General features: G+C 56.4%; 1 protein-coding gene and 1 long non-coding RNA gene across 9 annotated transcripts in view; one reads left to right on the top strand and one right to left on the bottom strand.

Annotated features, from left to right (window-relative positions):
- Positions 1-12,120, bottom strand: part of Adgrb2 (adhesion G protein-coupled receptor B2) — a 37,842-nt gene extending 25,722 nt beyond the window's left edge. For 3 of the 8 annotated variants that reach the window (XM_029539627.1, XM_029539628.1, XM_029539629.1), the window contains exons 1-2: positions 11,661-11,851; positions 4,123-4,948 (exon numbers count right to left, since the gene is read on the bottom strand). In XM_029539627.1, the coding sequence (XP_029395487.1) occupies positions 4,123-4,933 (811 nt within the window). In that variant the 5' untranslated portion in view covers positions 4,934-4,948; positions 11,661-11,851. Of the gene's footprint in view, positions 1-4,122; positions 4,949-11,660 lie in introns of those variants that run through there. The other 5 variants (XM_021199468.2, XM_029539626.1, XM_021199471.2 and 2 more) reach the window with 4 other exon arrangements.
- Positions 12,121-12,230: 110 nt separating this feature from the next.
- On the top strand, positions 12,231-16,790 carry LOC115064241. Its single transcript, XR_003844064.1, has 3 exons — positions 12,231-12,312; positions 15,956-16,568; positions 16,700-16,790. It is a non-coding gene; the product is annotated as an uncharacterized LOC115064241 (long non-coding RNA).
- Positions 16,791-19,140: the final 2,350 nt, after the last annotated feature.

Genomic DNA, 19,140 nt, shown 5'->3' with positions numbered 1-19,140 from the left:
GAAAGGGAAAGGGAAAGGGAAAGGGAAAGGGAAAGGGAAAGGAAAGGAAAGGAAAGGAAAGGAAAGGAAAGGAAAGGAAAGGAAAGGAAAGGAAAGAAGGAAAGGAAAGGAAAGACACATGTACACATGGTCTCTCTTGCCATGTGATAGATACGATACACCACCTAGGAACATTGCCAGCAAGGAGGTCATCACCAGAAACAGGCCCTTGACTTGGGAGCAGAATCATGAGGCAAAGTACGCCTCTTTTCTTCAGAACATACCCAGGCTGTGGTACTGTGACTTTGCTAACAGGAAAGCAGCTTAAGGTGGCAAGGTGGCCCTCAGAGTACTGCAGGGCCCAGCTCTCCTGGCCTCTCTTCAGGGATGGCAAGATAGCTGTGAAGTTGCTTGTCCTCGGTCACACGGCCCAGGGATGGGTGACTTCAGCCTATGGCCTTGACTATCACTGTATACCAGCGGTCACTCTGAGATTCAAGAGTACTCAAAGGGTCCCTCACTCTTCCCTGGTCTCACTCAGAGCTGGACCAAGGTTTGGGAGGAACTCCGAAGATAAAGACACAGTAATGTGTCTGAAGGGGACTGGCAGGCCATGCTGAGAGGCCTGAAAATTCTATACTGACAGGACCCCCAGGGAACACTGTGGACTAAGTCTCTCCCACTTTGCAGAGAGAGAGGAACTGCTTCCTTACCATGGGGGCCTCGGGGAAGCAGGTGAGGCGCCATTTCCTGCCATCAGAAGGTTGGCCAACATAGAAGACCTGGGCTTGAGCCAGAGGGAGAAAACTTACTCTCAGGCCCAGGTGGGGCTGTCCTTCCTAGTAGCTACAGGGTGGGAACATACATGTCTATGAGGCTTAGAAGAATGGGAGAGTTCTGGTCACCAAGGGTGAAAGGAAGGAAAAAGCCCTAGCAGAGGCAGAAAGCAGGGGCTCTAAGGTCAACTAGGGGGGTCAGTGGGCGAGCAGGAGGGCGATGGAGGGGAGGTGGGAAAGAAGACAGCTGTGCCCAGGAAAGGGTCCCAAGCACACCAGGATGGGGATGCTCTGGAAGAGCTATGGGCTCAGGCACTGGACTGGGAGAGTGACACACAGAGAGCTTGGGTCCCTGAGGCATTCCAGGAGAGACTGGCAACTTATCCAAGTGACACGGTGGCAGAGGCAGGATAGGGAATCTGAAGCCATCCTTGCCTCCTGAGAGTCTGCAGCCTCCCCTGATGGCTATGCCTCAGACACGGAGTGCAGATAAAGGGGAGAGGAGGCTGAGAACATCTGGCCCAGGAGAGAAAGGGCCCCGAGGGGAAGAGAGTCCGGAAGCAAAGAAGAGAGGAAGCCGGACTAGAAAGGGAGCTCTCTAGGTATCATGAGACACAGCCATCTCTCTGCGAAAGTGCCCCCTAGCCCAGGGCCTAGCCTGGGGGGACTAGTGGGCAGGGGCCGGACCCATCCTCAGTGCCGCAGCGGGCACCACTTCTGTGACTCACCTCCCAGCTCTGGCCTCAGCCAGCCTCTGTGCCGGTCTTCTGAGAGCTCCTGCCTGCCTGCCTTCTCTCTCTTCCTCTCCCCACACTTAACAGATTGCAGCAGCAAGATGGCACAAATTTATGGCTCAACTCACCAAAAATAACAAGAGATCTATCAAAGGCAGTTTGCGTGAAATTAACAGGCGCCTGTACCCTCTTGTCAAACGCTCTCAGCTCTGAGGCGGGCCAAGGCACCCCACTGCCCCGGCCTCCTTATTGTCTGGTGTCACCCTGGGTCCAACCTGCTTTGTCTTCTGCTGACTCCTCTCAAGGATGCCCCAAAGAGGGTGAACCTAGCTCCCTTCCCTGCCCCAGTTCCCGGCAGAGGATCCCTTCCTGCTTGTCCCCACCCCCCACAAACCTTGCCCTCTATCTGGTAGCTCGGTGCCAGCCTATTCTTTATTCTAGGGTGTGGCGTGGAGAGCAGTGTGGAGGAAGCCCAAGGTCTTGGTGAGAAGAGCAGTTCTGGGCCCTGACAATGCCTCTGGCCTACAGATACACCCTACCCTGATACATGAAATGAACTGAGTCAGATACCCGCCGTCTCTCACATCAGAAAGGCTGGGCAGGAGGGAGGAGGTGGCAGAGCCTCCTGCCTGCTTGGGGGAGAGGAAGGGGTTGTGCCAGCCAGTTCTGGGTGCCAGTGTGCTGGGTAAGTTCAGCTCGCTTATGTCAGCTGATACCACATCCCCCGTACCAGCTCCTGACAGAGTCCCCCCCTACAGAGCAACCACATGAAGGGGTCCCAGACTGAAAGGGGAGGCAGCATAAAGGTCATGCCTGAAGATGGCCAGGCGCTCCAGCTCAGTGATCTCTGCTCCAAGAGCCACAAGAACAGCCAGCCACCCAACCATCCTCTGTCTCACACTCAGGGGTCCTCCCGCGGGCTCTGACAATAGTACTCTTCCGGTCACCGGTCCTCTCTGACTCCCGAAGATGCCCTAGCTACCAACCAGATCCTGCTTCCGGCTTCAACCATCCCCAGCTGGCTGCTCCTGGCTCTGCGCTCCACATGGCAGCCTGCCCAGTCGGTACCCATCCAGGAGGGCAAAGCTTGCTCCATCCACTCCAAACCACTGGGGCCAGTGGACCTCGGGGAAAGCCAAACAAAAGAACTTGCCCTCAGCTGAGCAGAATAAGGGAGGTCCTACAGAGTGACAGTACTGGCGGCCACGCAGGAAGAGTCATAAACCTCCTGATATACGCCTGGCGCTCTCCGCTGATGTTCGACAAAGAAGCAAAATTCAATTTCTTCCTGCAGGCACTAAATCCCAGACCAGCCTCCAGGGCCCGTAACCTGCCCACGGCCTGGCTGTCATACGGATGGCTTCATCGACCGTGGTTAGAGGCCAACTGGCCAGGGAGAGAGGCCACAGCAAGGCCACTGGGTGCTCACTGTGCCCACGTGGGCATGATGCCAGATGTTTCATGTCATGGGGGAGGGCAAAAAGTTCCCCCCTGAACTGGGAGAGGCCATTGCCGTAACTCCCCTTCTGACTAATTCAGGGACACCTCCCAGTTTCAGAGAAACAGTGTTCTTTGTTAATGATGCAAATCCTCAAAGATAGCACCCAGCTCCTGGGCTCTAGTCTCCAAAACAGGGATAGGGAAAGGTTCTGGCCTCTTCCAGTCCCTCCAGTGCCCTCATGTGCACCTCCTTGACTCTTTATAAACAGGGTAGGCCAGCATCTGGGGAAACTGGGGCCCAGAGAGGCAAAGGGCCTCCCAATTCTCTCTCTCTTTCTCTCTCCCATCTATCTCTGGTGTCTCTCCCGCTGGCCCCTAAGTCAGTTCTTTGGCTCAGCATGGTCACCAAGCATGGAGGGTCCAGCTGGCGGGTGGGAGCTGGGACTAGAAGCTACAGGAAGCGGGTCAGTGGAAGGTGGCCATGACTGTGAAGCTGGGGTGGGTGTGGGAGCAGGCAGGCGCAAGGACTCGAAGAGCTTTTGCCCAGTCAGCAGGAAGTGCCAGCAGCTGGCAGCCTGGGTCCCAGAAGACATGGGCCCAGTGGGGGAGATGGGACACTGGGAGCTGAGCCAGCCTAGGCCTCGGCGGCATCCTCAGAGCTCGGGCCTCTCCACCCAGGCACACTCTTCCTCACCCCCTTCTGCCCTGACCCTGGGGTACTGCCAAAAGCCATTGACCTGCGTGGGCAGGAATCCATCTCAGCTCCCTGTCTACTGCAGCTTCCAGGCAAATCTGTCAGCTCACAGCGCCAGGGTCTGCCACGGCCACTCGCTCCAGCTTTGGGCTTCAGTGTCCTTCTGCTCCATCTGCCTGAGATGCCCTCCCAGCTCCTGGGCTCCATCTCCTTCCCACCTGTTCTGCAGGCCTGTCCTCCCACACCCTTCTCTTCAGGAAGCTCCACTGGCCATTGAAAGGTCCCCTGCCCAGGTATCAACCTCACTCTGAACGCCCTCATCTGCATCCCGCTCAAGTGAGATCTGATTTTGATGACCTTTTCCATCCGGACAAGGCTGAGCGCAGAGGCGACATCCGTGAATGACTCTGCAAATGGCAGGGACCGGCCAGGACGGACACCAGCACTCACTGGCAGTCCCCTCAATGCCCCGCCCCCACCGGGCCTTGCTCAGACTCACCATATCTCATCTCGGTGGTGAACAGGTCATTGCTGCTCCCCGAGTGCAAGTCGGCCTCAGCAGGAGGGGCTGGGCCCCCAGGCACCAGGGCATTGGACAGGGTGTGGGCAACCGGAGGCCCCGGAGGTGTGGTGGTGGCGGGGTTGGCCCCGGCCTCCCCGGGACAGCTACACCCTGGCTGTGCAAAGCCACAAGCCCTGCCTGCAGCCCGGCCACACTCCTCACTCCAGCGACAGAGCACGCCACAGGTGAACTGGCTGGAGTTGTTGTTGTTGATCAGCAAAACCTCCACAAAACGGAAGGCAAGAGCAGCAGGCGCTAGCAGACGCGGGGCCTCGGAGGGCTCAGCCGACAGGCACAGCTGCACAAAGTTCTTGTCGAAGTGCAGAAAGGTAAAGGGGCCCGAGCCACCACACAGCTCCAACCCCGATGATGCTGCCGCCGCCGCCTCCTCCTCCTCCTCCAGCCGCCCCACCTCCGACTCCGCCCGGGCTGTGGCTTCCTCAGGACCAGGCCGCAGGCAGGTAAAGTTGACCAGGTAGTGGTCCAGGGGCAGCAGGCGCGGGGCAAAGTGTGTGCACACCTGTTCCTGCCGGTTGAAGCGCAGGTAGAGGGAGTACTTGGTGGGGTCTGGGTTCTCCAGGGTCCAGGAGCAGCCCGAGGCGATGGTGGGAAAGAGGTCCTGCAGCGAGAAGGCCCCGTAGAGCACGCCCGAGGCCAGGGCAGAGCAGGCACTGGGGGCAGGGTCGAAGGCCGTGGCCAGGCGCAGGGACAGAATCACAGACAGTAAGAGGGGACAGGCTGGGGTCATCCTATGTCCCTTGCCCTGTGGAAAAAGAACAGAAGTCAGTGGGGCTCTAGGTCAGCCGGCAACTGCTCTGGGGCTCCAGTGACCAGTAGCAAGTAGTGGAACCTGTGGTTCTGACCATGCTCTTTTAAGTCCCTTGGGCCTATCTGTGACCTTACACCAGGCAGGTGACCTCTCTGACTTGGTTTTTCTTCCTGTAAAATAGCTGGAGCTATCTCATGGTATCCTATAAAATTTACCTTTCTCATCTCTCCTACAATGGCAAAATGAGATAACTTAGGGGAAAGTTCCAGAAGGAGGTTCGGATGCTGGTGATTTCTAAGAGCCTTAGTTATCAACTTCACGTACATCTCCTCCTGCTCAGCATGCCGGCCAGAGGTGTCTGGGCCTGACATACACATCGAGTGCCATCCCTACACCCCTCGATCCTCCAGAGACACCGCTTGCAGTCACAGCGTGTCGTGATCAGCCACGAGGAGTGTGCCGTGTGTAATCCAGCAGCCAAAGTGGCGGTGTTTGACAACCATTTGCTTTTTTATAAATCAGCGAGATTCAAGGTTATTCCCGGAACAATGTTCTCACTCTCTCCCTTCACTGAGCAAGAGAGGAAGGGGCGGAGTCACTGCCAGGTGCCAGGAACTGTGCCCAACCCAGTCGTTGCCCGTGAAAGACAGGATATTGCCAGTGTGAATGCCATGGGTACCGCCGCTGTGGGAACGAGGAGGGGGGTACCAGGCTCTGGCCCAGCTCAGCTAGCCGCTTGCTGGGTGGGTGAGCCTCGTGAACCTTGATTGTCTGATCTACAAAATGGGCACAGTAATTCCCACCAAAGCCCCCTCTTCCTGTCTTCTCCATAGGATCAGCTTCCAAGGCCCGGGAAAGGGCCTGCTGCTCACTCAATGTGTTCTCTCAATGTCTGAAGAGTGAAGACCGGTCTCTTGACTTCCTTCCCTCAAAGTGCTATGCTCAGCTGACCAGCCAGCAAGAGCAAACTCACTCCAGGCAGGACACATAAGACCCAAGACCCACCCTGCAGGGCAAGGCAGAAGGCTGCAGCCACCTTCCCACCCATCAGACTGGCGGGAGAACCACTGGCCACTCCCACCCAGCCTCTATCCCACTGCCTCAAAACAGCCTGGTGCAAATCTAGACCTTCCTCACTTCCTTCCAGTCCAGTTCTAACATGGCCACACAGCCTCTGTCCTCTCTGCCACCACACAGCCCACGGGACTGCACGGACCCATATGATTCAGCGCTTCCATGTTAGAGAAAAATACAAGGCCACCTGCCCAAGATCACATGAAAGTGAACTAAGTTAGAACTGTAACTCAGGACCTCAGGCCAGGCCCACAATCAGCACCCCATCCCCCACCCCCACCCCCATACCCATCCCCCACCCCTCCACCCCCACCCCAGGACTTCTCCATTGTGCTTGTTGCTTGGGATTTGGGCCAAGTGGACAAGTGACACGCGGCAGGACAGCCCACAGGTGTGGCTAGGTTTTTCTAAGATACAGCTGTCCCCTAGGGACAAATTTCCCCAGGACTGTTCTAAATAGTTCCAGGAGCAGGGGACAGAAATTAGAGCCCGCTGCAGCGTGCACAGAGTTCCAAATGCTACTTTCCCACGTGGGGCACCTCTGAGCCAGACCCGACACCCCCCCCCCCCCCCCCGTCATAGACACTGCACTTGCCCTTCCCAACCCTCCCGGAAAGGAAGGGGCCAGGCAGCACCGGGCTCCCTCACTGAAAAGGAACTGCCCTACCCTCCTCCAAAGACCGACAGAAACCACAGAGCAGGCTGTCTCTGCCCTACTCACCTCTGCAAAGCTGAAAAAGATGCCAGAGCCCTGGCCTTCCCTCCTGCAATCATGCCTGTCCCAAAGTGTTCAGCCCACCCAGGCTGCTGCACCCAGGCTGCTGCGGCAACCAGCGAAGCTGGCAGAGGGTGATGAGTGACAACCAATCCCCCCTGCTGCCCCCAATTATTTTTAAGCAGGCTGCAAAATTCAGGCCATGGCTGTAGCTCAGCAGAGGGGAGGTGGGGGCTCATTATAACTGGCCTCCCCTCCCCCACCTAGAGCAAGGCAGGGAACCTCTTTCCCATGTACATATACCTCAACAGACCTGGGCTTCAACAGGCTTAGGCCCAGAGACATATACATACTCAAAAGCATGCATGCACAGATATATAGATATAGATAGATTATATATATACACACACATATATGCATTTACAGTGTTCTCCATATGAACAGGCACACATGCATGCAGATCTGTGACAAGCACAGCATTATGACCTCATATATACATGGGTGTACGCACACCACACTAAACACAGTGAAGTTAGACCACTGCATACATGCAGAGATGCATCTATCCCCACGTGTGGACACACACATGTGCTAGGCCCTGTGACTCTTGTCTATGACAGCTAACTGGGCTGGACTGTCCTTTCGTGAGACTGCCCATTGCTCCCTCCCTGTGTCTTTAAAGCTGGGGCATCACAGAGCCCTGGTCCCATCTCCTGGACCTCTGCTGCTCCCAGTCCATCAAGAAATGCTAAATCCAAACTGGTCCTTGCCAAGGTCTGGCTTCTCCAGAAAAGAGCCACCTGCACACACTGGCTGGCCCGGTCCCACATCCACTTAGTCTCCTTCAGACACCTCATCCCAGTCCAGGATTTTACCCCGCCCTTAGGCTATGGCCTTCATCGCTTCATAGCTCCTGCTTCACAAAGAGACTGAGGCTGACAGGAGGTATTTCACCTTCCTACCCTTCACAGTAAGATAAAGACTCAACTGGAGCTGGAGTCACAGCCGTGGCCTTACTTGACATCTTCCTGAAGTGTGTGGTGGTGGTCTGTCCTAGAGACAATGACCCAGAGCCCATATCCAAGAAAAAGACTTGGAAGGACCCAAGTGATTACTACCTATGCATAACTACCTAGGCCTCAGTTTCCCTCTCTGGGGAATACAATGTCATCACTACCCTTGGAATGGCACATGCCTTCCCCATCAGCCTCCCTAACATGTAGCCTGACCCACCACAAACCGACGAGCTCTCTGTTCCTGGTCTCTTAGAACTGCTGATACTCCTCTCGCCCGAGGTCCAGGTTCCTGCACCAGGGAATGCCATTTGGGTTAATCCAAGAGTAACTTTGTCACCTCAAAGTCGAGGAAGACCACAGACCCTCCCAAGGTACAAGTGCTAGAAAGTAGAGAGGCCAAGGTCAGCACTAAGGCAGAACTTCCTGGGTCAAATAAGGTTAGTGGAGATGGTCAAAAGACTTCAGGACTTTCCTTAACTGAGGTGGGAGAGGAGCTGCCTAGAGTAGTAGCCTTTCTCAGGAACCCAGACCTCAGCTAAGCACCCCCAGAATTCCCAGGAGTTCCTCTCTGTCTAGGTTCAGAGAGAATGGGGTTCCTGGAAGACCCCACAGAGCTGCCCAGCCTCAGGCTTCCATTCTGCACCAAAGAAGGATCCTAAGGCAGCTGGAGTGGAAGGTGACGAGCAGAGGGGGTGGGGCACCTCCGGAGGTGGTGGGGCACCGCCGGCTATCCGGAGTGTCCCCTGGATCAGATAGACTCTTGTCTAGAGGGAGACCAGATGTGAGTTTGGACACTGGGCAGGGAGTGGAAAGCCCTGGCCTTGGGCGGGGGAGGGGCGACTAGCGGGGAAGGGGGCGCGGCGACGCGCACATCCGTCGCGTTTATCCACCTGGCAGCTCCAATTCACGCGCCCGTCACTCATCCTCAGCTTCATCGGTGCCTGCCACGGGGCCTCCGGGTCTCCCGCCCGTGCTTCGAGCTGGGGGCAGGGTGCTCGGGGGCCCCTCTCCAAGAACTCTGGCACCCAGGGAGGCGCACACCCTCCATCCAGCCTCTCGAGCTAGGGGGCGGGACCGAAGGAGCGAGCGACCCGGGTGAGGCCTTCCCGGACCGATGACAGAGAGGGTTGCTCCGGAGGCCTGCCGCAGACACCGAGAGAAAGGCTGGCCGAGCCGACTGGGATGAGGGGCGGCCCCCGGGGGGCGGGGGCGTGCGGGTGGCAAGGGAGGGGGCGGTGACTCAGCCGCCCTCCGCCCGCCTCCCCGGAACTTTGCAGCAGCTGGAGAGGTTGCTACAGGAACCGAAAGCTTTTGTTCCCCGGTGTCAGGGCTGCCCCGGCGGGAGGACAGCTCAGAGGCTGCCACTCCCCGCTAGAACCCCGGTCCAGCCGCACCGCCAGAAGACGAATAACCCACCAGAGAGCACCACGGGTTCGTGGCTCTTTTCTCCTCCTACCAGCCCTTCACTGAAGCACTCACGTCAATGCTAGGCTCTTAGAAACTCCACAGCTCTCAGGCCAGGTTGCCCCTAACTCTGACCTGCAGCGCTAAGAAACCTGGAAAGTTCCTGACAATATCTGATCCCCAAGGGTTGGAAGAAGGAAAGGCGCTGTATGTCAGAGTGGCTGGTTTTCCATGTGGGCCACCTCTAACGGACTGCCTGCCTTTGGGCACCTTGACTCTCGAGTCTCTATACTGATTCCACTCCCCTAGCCTGTATACTTTAATCTAGACCTCGGAGCCCTTGGCTTGGCCTTCACTGTTGCCCCTGAGGTCAGGGAGGATCCAGATGTTGCAGAACCAGGGAAGAAGAGTCAAAAACTAACAGTCACAGGTTTCCTGGACCCCTGGGGGGTTAGAGGGGTGAAGGTACTTTCTGTCTTTATTATTCTGAAGGTTAAAGTGAAGAAAAGAGAACTCCTTTTATGTTCCTCCTTGGGATCAGCAGTCGAGAGGAACCTGACCTTGGCTTTGATGGGCAACAGCACCAAGGCATCATCCTGAGTATTGATGGGTGTCAGACACTTCACAGAACAATCTGATTCCATTTCCCAGCAACTATATGGGGCAGTGGTCACTCTCCCATTTTATAGAGGGTCAACTGAGGCTCAGGAAGGTTAGTTAGGTAGTGTGGCCAGATCACCAGATCAAAGGCTGAGTCTCAGCTACTTACCTTCAAAAGCTGAGGGTTGGGAGGGAGGAAGGGAGGGAGGGAGGGAGGGAGGAGAGCTGAGACTAACTAGAACCTCCCTTTGTGTTACAGAAGTACCCACCACTGACAGTACTCTAAGTGAGACCTGCCCCTTTCTGAAGAGAAAGAGGGGAGGAGACAGACCGCGGTAGTGAGGAGGGAGGCAGAAGGGGAACCTAGAGGAAGATCACCTCTGTCAGTCTTGGTTCCTGCCCTCCCCAAAACATCACCAGGGTGTCACTGCTGAACCCCACTCTTCAGGTGTCTGCTCTGTCCCTGGGTCAGGTGGGTTTGTTCACAGCCTTCTCTATGCCCACACCAGATAGAGTCCCTCTCTTGTAAGGGCTGTAATGGGGGATAGAAGCTCCCTAGGGGCACCTATTCACGCCCAAGAAGCAACCAGACCATTCTAAAAAGCGGGTTCAGTCGAGCTGTGCCTGGTACTCAAAGGGTTCCTGACTTGCTGTCGGGATGAGCCATCCCTCGTACACCATCCGTCTCCCTCCCCAAAGCACATAGCCTTACAACCAGGAGTGTTTGGGCACCTGGCCTCGCCCACCAACCTCACCTCCCCGGGGACTTCCCAGCGTCAGTCCCGCAGACACCTAACGAACGCTTGGGTTGCGGAAACCCGGGGTTGTCCGCGCGAGAAGGGGAGGTGGGTCTCGGGCTGCGGGCAGGGGGCGCCAGAGGACGCCCAGGGGCCGGGCAGGCAGCTGGCAAGGCGGGCAGGCGGGCGGCATCTCTCGGTCCGGGCGCCCCTCCCCCCGCGGGCAACAGACTGGTCGCCCGTTCTGCACTAGCCGTGGCGCGGAGGATTTCCCGCGGCTGTGCCCTCGGACCGAGCCGACTGCAGGAGTGGCCGCCAACTTCACAGCCTCCAGTCCCCCAAATCATGCCAGCCCCCGGGGTTGCAGGAGAGTGCGTCTGGCGCCTGGCTCTGAGACCGGTGGTGGGAGGATAGGGATGCGGGGGGAGGGGGGGCGGGTGTCCGGCCAAAGACGAACGCGGGAGTCGGATGAGGGTTCGATGGAGATCTCGGCCTGGGGAAAGGGGCTTGGAGGAGCAAGGGGGACACGGCCCCAATTCCAGGCTGAGGGGGAAGGGACTTGCAGCAGAGATTGGAAAGGGAAGGCGGGACTCTGGGCAGATATGGGGGAAGGGGCACTCGGGGCAGAAATAGAGGGGAAGCATGGTCGCCGTGCTGGCGCGGGGGAGGGCAGTAGCAGACACAGTTGGGGACCGAAACGACTCCGGGCAGAGTGGAGGAGAGGTCCAGAGTCCCGCGGCCAGACTAGGAGGGGAGATGGGGGAGGGGGGAACAGTCGAGCTGCAGGTTGGAGAGGGGGTTCAAATCAAGACCGGGGGCGCACTGCTGGGATCTTGGCCGAGACAGGGCAAGACTCGCGACAGCGGTGTGGCAGTCTGGGTCAGGATTCTAAAGGTGGGGGACTTTGACATAGACGGCAAGGGGTCGGTCCAGACTGGGGGAGGGGTTAGCAAAGAGGTTCGCGGGAGACTAAGGGGGCTTCGGCCCGGGGCTCGGGAGTCCCTCCTAAGACGGGGGTTGGGTGAGCGCTGGACAGACTCTGTTCGGGCCGGAGGAGAATTAAGCAAGACGGGCTCAGGGAGCACCCCGAGTGCGGGCACTCGGGACCGCGCGCGAGGGTTCGGTGCCGGGCCGGCCGGGGTCTGGGGCCGAGCACTCACCTGGGCGCCGTCAGCAGCAGGAGCGGGGGCCGGCGCTGGTGGAGGCGGCCGCGGGGCGCAAGTTTGCCATCCCTAAGGCGGGGGCCGGGCCGGGCGCAGGGCAGCTCGCCGCAGCCGCGCCGAGGCCCGAGGCTCCCGCACCGCCGAGCGGCGGGTGCAGAGCAAGCGCCGCGGAGCTGCACGGGGCGGGCGGGCGGGCGCCGGGCCGGGCGCGGGCTCCTGCCGCCGCCGCCGCCGCCTCCTCGCCGCGCCGCCCCCCGCTCCCCGCCCCGAGCACCGCCCGCACCGCGCGCCGCCTCCTATTCGCGGGCGGCGGCCGCAGCCCCAGCCTCTGATCGCCGGTGCCGCATCCTCCTCTCTGCCTCCCAGCGCCGCCGCTGCCACCGAACCGGATTCCTCCGGCCTCTCCGGCCGCTGCCCGCAGCGCGCGCCGGGCCGAGTGACGGCCGAGGCGGGACGCGGCGCCTGCGCGGGCCGGGCCCGGGAGGGGGCGCGCGCCGGGCAGGGCGCGAGGAGCCGCGGGAGAAGGGGCGGGGGGGGCGGGGGCGACGCGCGCCGCCTCCTGTTAAAGGGGGAGCAGCGCCAGCCGAGCCAAGCGCGCCCTCCCCCTCCCCATCCTGGGCCCCAGGCGCCGGCGCGGGAGAAGCCCAGGGTAAGCCCCCACCCTGCCTATGACCGCCTGGACTGCAGAGTGAGCCTCTCGGTGATACCCCTCCAGCGAAACCCCAGGCCAGTGGCGTCTAGCGCAGCCAGGGTCTCCCGAGCTGTGGAGGCGTTTTTCTCCCCCTCCCCAATATGCAGTGCATATTGCGTGTCCCTATGCATGCAGGTGCCACTCGGAGCACTGAACTTTACATATGCATACAGGTGCCCTGCGTGTGCACTGCAATATTGCCTGGCTGGGTGCATGCAAATGCTGCACATATACATTGACATGCACTCAGGTCCTGAATGCATGCTTCCTTTTCCGTATGCCTTAAGAATTCTGTATGTGTAGAAGCTCACGGGTGCCACATGTGTGTAGCATGCTATGGGTAACTCGTATGTAGAAGCAACACACATTCCCCCGCAGCGTGGTATGTTTACTGCATATTCTGGTGTTCATCGCTGTGATATTGTATGTCCCTAGGCACGGGGATGCTACACGTGTGCAGTATGTTACATGTTTTCCCAAGTCTCTTCTCCCACAAGTGCCTTTCTCAGTGCCAGGGGCGCCCCCATGTTGCATCTGTTTGTGTAGAAGCCACAGAGATGCACAGACCCACCCCATCCTGGCACTGTGCCGAGGAACAGTTGGGTGGAGCCTAAGCCCACACTACTCAGGCGGTTACCCGGAGAGATGTCCATGGCTCAGGGCTCTGGTCAGGCTGTTTGTGGCCTGGGCATGTTGCCATCAGGAAGGTGGGCCGACTGGGGACACACCACAGCAGCCAAAACAAGTAGGTTAATCCGATGACTCTGGGCAGAGAAGCCAGCAGGGGGCAGCTTTGCAACGAGGGTGGAATGACTTTGGGACATACTTGGAAAGGTTCACACACGTGGAGGGACCAGTCCTGTAAGGACAAGGTGGTCCACGGCCCATTCATTGCTAACTTCCCCTTTCCCCTGATAACTCGACTTTTGTCACCTACAGACTGTGGCAAGATGAGAAAAGCCCACCTCTTCCCAGAGGAGTTACCAAAAAGAGGCAAAGAGAACTGTCTTTTCCCTCTGTCCCTCCCCCCTAAAGCAGTCCTGGTGACATTTGTTGTGAGTGATTGGGAGAGATTATCGACTTTAATGGAAGGAGGTAATAAGGGGTGATGAAGGAATCGCACCTGTCACCTTAAGGGAATTTATGAAGCTGTGTAAAACAGGGAGGCGGTCTGGGCTTACACCTCCCCTTTTCCTGTGGGAGCCCTGTGCTTCGCCTTGGGCCTCACACTGGTAGGCAGAGCTCCTAGATTCTTGATAGGCATCTTCAAACATACCCTGGCATGGTTAGGAGGCTCAGCTACCAGTGTGAGAGTTGAGCCAGGCAGGCTTTGCCATCTGTAAGGCAATGACAGCCACCAGACACAGTGGGAAATCCTGGGCTCCTTCCTCACTTGCCTACTGTGAGAAGCAACAGAGTTGCGGAGCTGGGAGCTTTGAGGAGGTAGACAAAAGTGGGGGATGTGATCAGGACCTGGACTGCTCACAAGGATGCAAAGACCAATCTTTGGAAGTCCCTACAACGTTGTTCTCCAGAGCGCCAGTCCCTTCCTCTCCCTATAGGGAGCCCGCCTCCCTCTTTATGAATATTCATTATCATTTGCATGCTAGAGACCTAGCACGGAGAGAAACGCAGGCAGGTCTCTTACAGATGTGATGCAGCTGGAGTTCTTTTTTTTTTTTTTTTTTTTTTTTTTTTTTTTATTTTTTTTTTTTTTTTTTTTTTTTTTTAAAGATTTATTTGTTTATTTATTTATTTGTGTCTTCAGAAGAGGGAGTCAGATCTTGTTAAGGATGGTTGTGAGCCACCATGTGGTTGCTGGGATTTGAACTCTGCACCTTTGGAAGAGCAGTTGGGTGCTCTTTCCCACTGAGCCATCTCACCAGCCCCCGCAGCTGGAGTTCTAAAGCCACCCTCTTCCTCTGCTCTCAGAGATCCAGCTGGGTAAGGGGTGACGGGAGGGGCCGCCTCCAGAGAGATAGGAAAGTGATGTCTCTGTTTCTCTGTTCCTTAGTCGTCTCCTGACTTCTTGACCTCCTGCCCTACGGAAATGGTGGTGGGTGTTGAGGGACTCACCCGGCAGCCTTGGAAGGAGAAGCTAGGCAGACTGGCTAGAGACAGCAGGAGTTGTCAGGGGTTGTACAGCTGTCTGGACTAAGGCAGATGTTGGGAAGGCCCTCCCTATATGAGGGCTTCCCCCACCTGCTTTCCCAGGGGCCCCTGCCCTTCCAGACTCACTCTGGTGATAATGCCACCCGCCTGCCTGCCTGCCTGCTTGCTTGCCCGCCCAGGAGGACTTGGAGTAATTACAAATTGTTTCCATATTCAAATCCAGCTGGTTGAAGAGAAATTACTTCTCTGAACAGCCCAGGCGGGGGTGAGAAAAATGCATCTTAGCCCCAGGAGGGACCCCCACCCCCCTCCAGGGAGCCTGAGGCTGAGATAACCTGGGAAGAGATACCATCCAGAGCTCAATCCCAGAAGGCTTGAGCAGAGTAAAGGGCCACCCCCTGCATCCTTACACTGGGCAAAGGACAGTGACCTCAGCTCTGTGTCCCATGAGAGTCTGCTCTGGAGCCTCTGAGATGAAGGGGACCGAATGCATACATGTAGGCAGTAAGGGGCCTCCTACTCTGACCTATTGTCATGCTGGGTGACCTTGAGAAAATGCCTTCTGCTTCCTGGGCCTCTGCTTCCTCCTGTACGGAATGGTATAAAAGCATAAACAGGCTCAGCCTGGGGGCCCGGAAGGTCCAAGGTGTGGATTAGCAAGTGCTAGGCCCTGAGGAGGGGCCTTTTACAATAATGATCTTATTTGCAACTAATTAATATTTTTTGTCAAGAATAACTACCACCAATATCCCAGCTGGGAGGCAGCACACCGTCAAAGACAGGGCCAGTGGGGCAGCTCATGAGAGAATGGGGGTCAAGCAAGGGAGCTTCCTGGCCTCACCCGCCTGGCCTCAGCCTCGCCTCCCGCTGGGCCAGAGCTGCTATGCTTCGTTGCCCTTTAAACAGATGAGAAAATGTTCTTCTTCCCTTCCCAATGATTTATTTGGCCCAGAGCCTAGGCAGGTTTCCTTTCAGCCGATGAGACCCGGCATGCCCCCCACTCAGCTCCTGCTCGCCTGCCACTGCCAGCCAGCTGGGCATTCCAGGGCACCAAAGTCTTTCCAATCCCATACCACCTGGGACACCAAAAGGAGCTCACATCATGTTCCCCGAAATACCCAAATCCATTCAGTAATCTCCTCAGCAGGGTCTGCCTCAGCGCTCTCATGCATAGCACCCCCCCCCCCGTGCTGGGGGTGGAGATGGGGGGTCATAGGTCCAGGAGGGCTCTGCTGTAAAAGGCTCCTGCAGAAGTCCTGTGTGTCTAAACCAGTTGAGGGGCCTTGGGTAATCTGGGTTGGGTGTTTTCCATTTTCTTAGAGTTGGGGAGAAAAGGGAGAATTAGATATCTCCTCACCAAATCCGGACAGTCATCATGCATGCTTCACACTAGACAGTGCATGTGAAGGATTGAGAGCCCCGTACCAAGAAGGCTTCTTTGTAAAGTAGTCAGCCAACAGGTATGTTCGCAGTGTCTGCTCTCTTCTAGGTACTGGGACTCAGTCTATCAGCAAGTTCATGGCTTCCTCGACCCACCCACCCCCAAAAGTATCCCCAGTGCACCCACTCTTCACAGCACCTCTGCCAGCAACGAAGTCCAAGTGTGCGGACTCTCCGACCTCACCTGTGCCTTCCTGCGCCTACCTCTCTGACTCCAGGACACTCTCCTGAAGTAAACACAATGGCCTCTTCTTATAGTCCCAAGCTATGCATGTCCCCGTCCCTGTCAGCTTCTCCACACCTGTCTTGTCCCCTCACCCCACATGCCCTGGGCCTTAACTGGTCCCATGATCTCCTCACCGTTCATGAAAACCTCCAGACTATATCCTAGAAGTTCTCCCGGTTCACCGCTTCTAGCCAGCTTCCATATTACCCTCCCGGCTACACCTCGGAAGTCACCCCTCCCCCACTACTTCATGCCGCGCCTCAGTGGAACTTTCTTGGTAGCACTCAGGACTCTGAAAATGTGCTTTCTTTTTCCTGTGTACGCACATCCCCTGTCTCCCTGCATACTGACTGGGAGCTATGAATTCCATGAAGACAGGACCTTGACTGTCTATTCACAGCCGGTCCCATGGCACCCGGCAGGACAACAGGCACAGGTGGGTCCTCAGTAAACACTTATTGAGCGGCTGCATGAAAAGAGAGTCAAGACAACTGGCTCCACCAGAGCTTTTGAGCTATGACCCTTGACCCATGCTCACCAGACATACAACATTTTCCTTCCTCATAGGATAAAATAGAAGAGTCTGGGGTCATAAGAAACCTCCATCCGGGCTGGCGAGATGGCTTAGTGATTAAGAGCACTGACTGCTCTTCCAAAGGTCCTGAGTTCAAATCCCAGCAACCACATGGTGGCTCATAACCATCCGTAATGAAATCTGATGCCCTTTTCTGGAGTGTCTGAAGACAGCTACAGTGTACTTACATATAATAAATAAATAAATCTTAAAAAAAAAATTTATAAAAAAAAAAGAAGCCTCCATCCATCACAAACTGTGTGGTTTCAGATAGAGTTTAGATTTTAGAGCCTCTCTATGGGTCATTCTTTTCCTTCTGTAAAATAGAAATAATTATCCCAGAGCCATAGAGACGACAGACACAAGGTGCCTAGGGTATTGCTGTGCCCAGGTTGGCTCATCTGTGGGACTGAAGGCTCCTTTCAGATTTACTCAAGGCCCGGGGCTTTAGATTCTGGAAGCATGGAGATGACTCAGAATTCAGGTCCTGAATGTGACCCCTTCCCAGTGCCCCCCACAATGGAAAGACCTAGTCTTAGACTGGACCTCTGTTGGCTGAGACCATAGAGAGAAGGGCCCAATGAAACCCATGTCATGTGGGAGCTGCCAGTGTGGTTGTATTCTGGACCGTGGGTGTGTGCGCGCACGTGTGTGTGTGTGTGTGTGTGTGTGTGTGTGTGTATGGCTTCTAAATCTGGATCCTCTTCCCTGGCAGAATACCCCTCTCAATCCTTTCCCCTCCAGATCTGTTAACTTACATGCCTATGACTACACAGACAGGTGACCCTCATCTGTGTTAACAGACATGCCTATGACTACATAGGCAGGTGGCTCTCATTCACACACTGCCAAACTCAGGGATTCACAGTTTCATATGCAACTACATATACAACTCGGGATGCAATCCCCCAGCCTCATTTTTCTGGTCTAGAGGGCATCCATCTGTTTATCTATGCCCCCACCCATAGCTCCAGGCTGGGCTCAGGGATCAGACACAGTTCCTCAAAGGAGACAGCCCAAATGTTCCCTCGAGGACTTTCCCCTTAGTCTAATCCCACGGTTACCTGCTTCAGGCCGTAGGGATTGGTCCTGGCATCTGTTTCCGGCACGTGCCAAGTCCAAGGAAATACCTTGTCCATCTGCACACAACACCAGTTACACATGACCCTGCCCTGTCCACACAGATTACATTCACCCAGACACTGAGTAGATACACAAACCTTGGTGTTGTACCCATATGCTCTATACCATATATAATCACAAACAGAAAAAGAGTTATGCATGGAAATACTATCCACTGTGCAGAACACATACACATACAGAGAGAGAGAGAGAGAGAGAGAGAGAGAGAGAGAGAGAGAGCGCGCAACCTCCAAGCTCCTGACGTACAAAGCCTAGGCAGGCACACACACAAAGACTGCACCCAGGCACGCCATACACACACAGACTCTCCCCCCACACACTGACGCACACAACCACCCACTCGTGTACCCGAAGCCCCACTCCCACTCTGATATGCAGATTAGCTAGGCACTCTGAGCCCCGCCCCCTCTGACCATAACCTCCAGGAACCTCTTTTCCCTGCTGACTCCTTCCCGGAGGCCTGGAGCCAACTATACCATCGACGGTGGTGAGATAGAAGGCTCACTCCTTCACCCAGCAGTGACAGCTATACTCCAAGGGATGGCTGTCCTCCTGGGGTGTGTGGGCGGGGTGCATTCTCTGCAATCCTTCCCAGCTCTGGTCACCTGTCCTAAACTCCGGTGGCCAGCTTCTTCTTGCAGGATCCAGGGCCAGGAGTCAAGCAAGCTCTCCAAGTCCGTCACCCTGAGGGAGCCGGTCTTCTTGGGAAGATCAACTCTAATCCCAAAATAAATCGTTTTCCACAGCTGGCGCTTGGTCTGTCCCCTCGGGGAGGTGACAGGGAGGATGAGGACAGGGCAGGGCTGAAGCAAGGTCTGGCAGGAACCCTGGATAAGGCAGAGACATGGGTCTTGTCTGACTCTGTCGGTCGCTCATCTGTGAAATGGGGTGGCCATAGAGATTTTAGGGAAGGGTGAGGGCTCTTTTTAACAATAAATGAAAAGCACCTGCCATACTGGCTGGCCCCAGAGGGGCTTGGCAGCATGAGCTCCTGACTCCCTAGGTGTCCCCACCCCACACTCCCTCTTCTGCCCATGATGTCCTTCTTGGCACAAGGCCATTTGGCAGGATCCAGGTGGTACAAAGCCCAGGGGGAAAGACCCAGGGCAGGCAAGATGAATAGATGCACCCACCCTCCAGGCCTGCCTTCTGTTCCTCTCTGGACCAGAATCTGCGAGCCCCTTCACAGGCATCATCTCCATCTCCTCTGATGCTCACAGCCCCTTCCTGCCTTCTTTCTCTCTCTCTCTCTCTCTCTCTCTCTCTCTCTCTCTCTCTCTCTCTCTCTCTC

This window comes from Mus pahari, chromosome 6, assembly GCF_900095145.1.
Source record: "Mus pahari chromosome 6, PAHARI_EIJ_v1.1, whole genome shotgun sequence".
Lineage (NCBI taxonomy): Eukaryota > Metazoa > Chordata > Mammalia > Rodentia > Muridae > Mus > Mus pahari.
Note: the sequence above shows the minus strand (reverse complement) of the source record. Positions and strands in the feature narration are given on the sequence as shown.